Genomic DNA, 4,721 nt, shown 5'->3' with positions numbered 1-4,721 from the left:
TTGTTTAACAGCTGATCTTTCAACATCAACTCAGCAGACAAGGAGGGATTGGCAGGATGTATTTAAAGTACTGAAAAGGAAAAATCTACAACCAAGATTACTCTAACTGGAAGGACCTTTTTCAAAATTAATAGTGAAACCAAAGGCTTTTAAGACAATCAAAAGTTATGAGAATTCAGGTCTCCGGGGCCTGCGCCGGCGCTGTGCGGCGCCCCCAACTCGGACGCGGGCTTCGCGGGCGGGTGCGGGCGCGGGTGTCGTCGCTGAGCCGAGGCCGGGCGGCCGGAGTCCTCAGGCATGAACCTCGAGTTGCTGGAGTCCTTTGGGCAGAATTATCCAGAGGAAGCTGATGGAACTTTGGATTGTATCAGCATGGCCCTGACTTGCACCTTTAACAGGTGGGGCACGCTGCTTGCAGTCGGCTGCAATGACGGTCGAATCGTCATCTGGGATTTCTTGACGAGAGGCATTGCTAAAATAATTAGTGCACACATTCATCCTGTCTGTTCTTTATGCTGGAGTCGAGATGGTCATAAGCTCGTGAGCGCGTCCACTGATAACATAGTGTCACAGTGGGATGTCCTGTCAGGCGACTGCGACCAGAGGTTTCGATTCCCTTCACCCATCTTAAAAGTCCAGTATCATCCGCGAGATCAGAACAAGGTTCTCGTGTGTCCCATGAAATCTGCTCCTGTCATGTTGACCCTTTCAGATTCCAAACATGTCGTTCTGCCCGTAGACGATGACTCCGATTTGAACGTGGTTGCATCTTTTGATAGGCGAGGAGAATATATCTATACAGGAAATGCAAAAGGCAAGATTTTGGTCCTAAAAACCGATTCTCAGGATCTTGTTGCTTCCTTCAGAGTAACAACTGGAACAAGCAATACCACAGCCATTAAGTCAATAGAGTTTGCCCGGAAGGGGAGTTGCTTTTTAATTAACACAGCGGATCGAATAATCAGAGTTTATGACGGTAGAGAAATCTTAACCTGTAGAAGAGATGGAGAGCCTGAACCCATGCAGAAATTGCAGGACTTGGTGAATAGGACCCCGTGGAAGAAATGCTGTTTCTCTGGGGATGGGGAGTACATAGTGGCAGGGTCAGCCCGGCAGCATGCCCTGTACATCTGGGAGAAGAGCATTGGCAACCTGGTAAAGATTCTCCATGGGACCAGAGGAGAGCTCCTCCTGGATGTAGCTTGGCATCCTGTTCGACCCATCATAGCGTCCATTTCTAGTGGAGTGGTATCTATCTGGGCACAAAATCAAGTAGAAAACTGGAGTGCATTTGCGCCAGACTTCAAAGAATTGGATGAAAATGTAGAATATGAAGAAAGGGAATCAGAGTTTGATATTGAAGATGAAGATAAGAGTGAGCCTGAACAGACAGGGGCTGATGCCGCAGAGGACGAGGAAGTAGATGTCATGAAGTGATGAAGTGATGAAGAACTGGAAGATTCAAAGGCTCTATTATATTTACCCATTGCCCCTGAGGTAGAAGACCCAGAAGAAAATCCTTATGGCCCCCCACCGGATGCAGTCCAAACCTCCCTGATGGACGAAGGGGCTAGCTCAGAGAAGAAGAGGCAGTCTTCAGCAGACGGGTCCCAGCCACCTAAGAAGAAACCCAAAACAACCAATATTGAACTGCAAGGAGTACCAAATGATGAAGTCCATCCACTACTGGGTGTGAAGGGGGATGGCAAATCCAAGAAGAAGCAAGCAGGCCAGCCTAAAGGATCAAAAGGTAAAGAGAAAGATTCTCCATTTAAACCGAAACTCTACAAAGGGGACAGAGGTTTACCTCTGGAAGGATCAGCGAAGGGTAAAGTGCAGGCGGAGCTCAGCCAGCCCTTGACAGCAGGAGGAGCAATCTCAGAACTGTTATGAAGACCCTTGAAGTTCTTCATTCTTCCCTACTTTGCCATCATGTGGCCTCTGGACACTGTGGTCAGTCATCTGAGATTGACTTTAATTTAAAACAAAGGCCTCTGTCTTCCACCCAGGAGGTGGAAGGAGTGAATTTTATGTTTGAATGAAGAAGTGAATTATGGAAGAAGAGTATATGTCCCTTCCCTTTCAAGCATAAGTCCAAATAGACTCTCAGGAATGAGGATTTGTGAAGACATCAAACAGGAGTTTTGACTCTTTAAAAATGCTCGTTATGTTGCTGGAGGAGATTGCTGGTCTGCTCGTCTGTCTTCCCTGTACCCAGCACCGTTTCGGCTTCTCACTTCCCATCTCCTACTTGCCTTCGCTCCTCAGTGCATGTCCTTGAGTGACTTACTTTTACCTGAAATTTTGCTGCCTGTATCCTAGAAAAAACTTCGGTTTGCACATTCTTTCTTCCATTTTAAAGTTACCTACTCACCAGATGCCTCCTATATTTCCATAGTCTGTTACAAAGGATGGGCAGAAAAGAAAGTGCTTGGAGATTTCAGATTTTCTGAGAGAGAGATAGGAAAGGCCCCCTCTTTTTAACATTCTGTAACATTTTGCTCAAGCTGGGCTGTAAGACGGTCAGGGTTTTTCTTGGTTTTCTTCTCATTGCATGTTTCTCTCCAGTATTGGTTCATTCAATCATGGTTTATGAAGATAGCTAGTTTCATTTGGTCTCCAGCAAAGAATCATTAGTAGTTTATATTGCTTTACCTGTACGGGCTTCCAGAGACAAAAACAAACCGGGGTGTCTCTGAACAAGCTTATTTTATACTGGGGTGGGGGAATCTATGCAAGGACTAAATAAAACCGTCCATAATCAAAGCAGCAACAACACAATTCAAATAAAAAATCAAGGAACCTTTTTTTTTTATCATTGCTTGTGGACATCTGTCCTTCCCATCAGTCATCGTGTTTCCCCACGCTCCTTTTCCTTCCTACGTGTTTCCAGTCACTTCCTTTCTGTGAAAGGTTGCTTAGCTTTTAAAATTTTTTAATTTTTGCTTTTGCTGTTCTTTGTATAAAAACTAGCAGATTGGATGGCTGTGTCCCCCAGGTGTTTGAAATTCTCTGAAAATCCAGAGTGAAGAAACGAGGTGTGCAGAAGGCTCTCTAGCCCCTCTGAGTAGAGCTTGAGCTAACTGGAAGTGCTCAGTCTGGATCATCATTTTCACGGTATTTTCAAAGGAGAGTTAAACACTGTGCTTATTGGGAAATCTCTGTTGGTTGGTGGTTGCTTCAATAGGTAGCCAAACAAGTTGATTGCTTTTTGGATTTTAGCATAGAAATCAAAGTAGAACACATCAGCAAGAGTCTCTTCCATTCCGTCTCTAGAACCAAAATGTTCAGTAGTTGAAGAGCTCTCCCTGAACCAGTGGCCAAATGTCTATATTTTTAGATGCCACTGTCTTTTCCTCAGATGCTCCTTTTGTGAATTTCATTTCCTATTTCATATCAGACCAGCGGTTGAGATTGGTAGGTGGGTCACTAGGCATGTTTTTGTTTTGCGGACATTATTTCCATTTCATTTCTCTCTCTACTGTACACTGCAGCAGTATGCAAACTGTGTGATACAGGCGGCCTCTGCCTTATTTCTGCAAAGTAGCCGGGTGTCCTCTGCCTGAGCATTTGGGTGTTCAGCCTCTGTCCGCCTCCTAAACTGGCTCCTGAGAAAATCAACGTCAGCCCTGCCAGGGTGTCTGGTAGCAGCTCCTAATAATTATTTATGCTTCTGGAATTGTTTGCAGCTCCTGAAACCTTGTGTCCGTTTCAGTTTGATTCTCTCGATTTGTACAATATATGCATATTCTTTTTTCCCTTCTGTCACCCTCCCCTCCCCTCGGCGTTTTTTAATGTCCTGTAGTTTTGTATGAGAGGAGACTTAGCCTCGGGTACTTCTTGCTGAAGCTTTAATGCTTTGTAAATAAAATCGGATGTTTATTAAAAAAAAAAAAAAAAGTTATGAGAATTCAGTACCACTAAACCAGCTTTATAGCAAATGTTAAACAGACTTAGATAGTCAGAAAGTACAAGAGAGAAAAAAAAAAATCTACAAAAACAAACCCCAAACAATTAAGAAAATGGTAATAGGAACATATATATCAATAATCATTTTAAACATAAATGGAGTAAATGCTCTGACCAAAAACACAGACTAGGCTGAACAAAAGCAAGACCCATATATATTCTGTCTACAAGAAATCCACTTAAGACCTAGACATATGAAAACTGAAAATGAAAGTATAGAAGAGTATATTCCTTGCAAATTGAAAGCAAAAGAAAGCTGGAGTAGCAATCCTCATATCAGAAAAAGTAGATCTTAAAATAAAGAGTATTACAAGAGATAAGGAAGGGCACAACATAATGATCAAGGGATAAATCCAAGAGGAAAACATAACCAATGTAAATACCTGTGCACCCAACATAGGAGCACCTCAGTACATAAGACAAAAACTAACATAAAGGGATATATTGGCAGTAACAGATTAATACTAGGCGACTTTAACACCCCACTTACATCAATGGACAGTTCATCAAAACAGAAAATTAATAATGAAACACAAGTCTTAAATGATACATTAGACAAGATGGATCTCATTGATATCTTCAGGAAATTCCATCCAAATGCAGAATATACCTTCTTCTCAAGTGCACATGGAACTGTCTCCAGGATATGTTCTCTGGAAGGTTCATTATACTGTCCACTAACTTGTCTCACCTTTCACCTCTAGCAAATACTGAACATATCCCTTTACCTCACAAGAAATGTTATTTTCACT

The 4,721-nt window shown here is 42.7% G+C and overlaps 1 protein-coding gene across 1 annotated transcript; it reads left to right on the top strand.

Moving 5' to 3' along the window:
- The first annotated feature begins 223 nt into the window (after positions 1-223).
- On the top strand, positions 224-3,636 carry LOC113891772 (retinoblastoma-binding protein 5-like). Its single transcript, XM_027540265.1, is given in 2 exon segments — positions 224-1,750; positions 1,865-3,636. Coding segments are annotated over 2 exon segments (1,482 nt in total). The 5' UTR covers positions 224-297; the 3' UTR covers positions 1,894-3,636.
- Positions 3,637-4,721: the final 1,085 nt, after the last annotated feature.

This window comes from Bos indicus x Bos taurus, chromosome 4 (assembly GCF_003369695.1).
Source record: "Bos indicus x Bos taurus breed Angus x Brahman F1 hybrid chromosome 4, Bos_hybrid_MaternalHap_v2.0, whole genome shotgun sequence".
NCBI classification, from domain to species: domain Eukaryota; kingdom Metazoa; phylum Chordata; class Mammalia; order Artiodactyla; family Bovidae; genus Bos; species Bos indicus x Bos taurus.
Note: the sequence above shows the minus strand (reverse complement) of the source record. Positions and strands in the feature narration are given on the sequence as shown.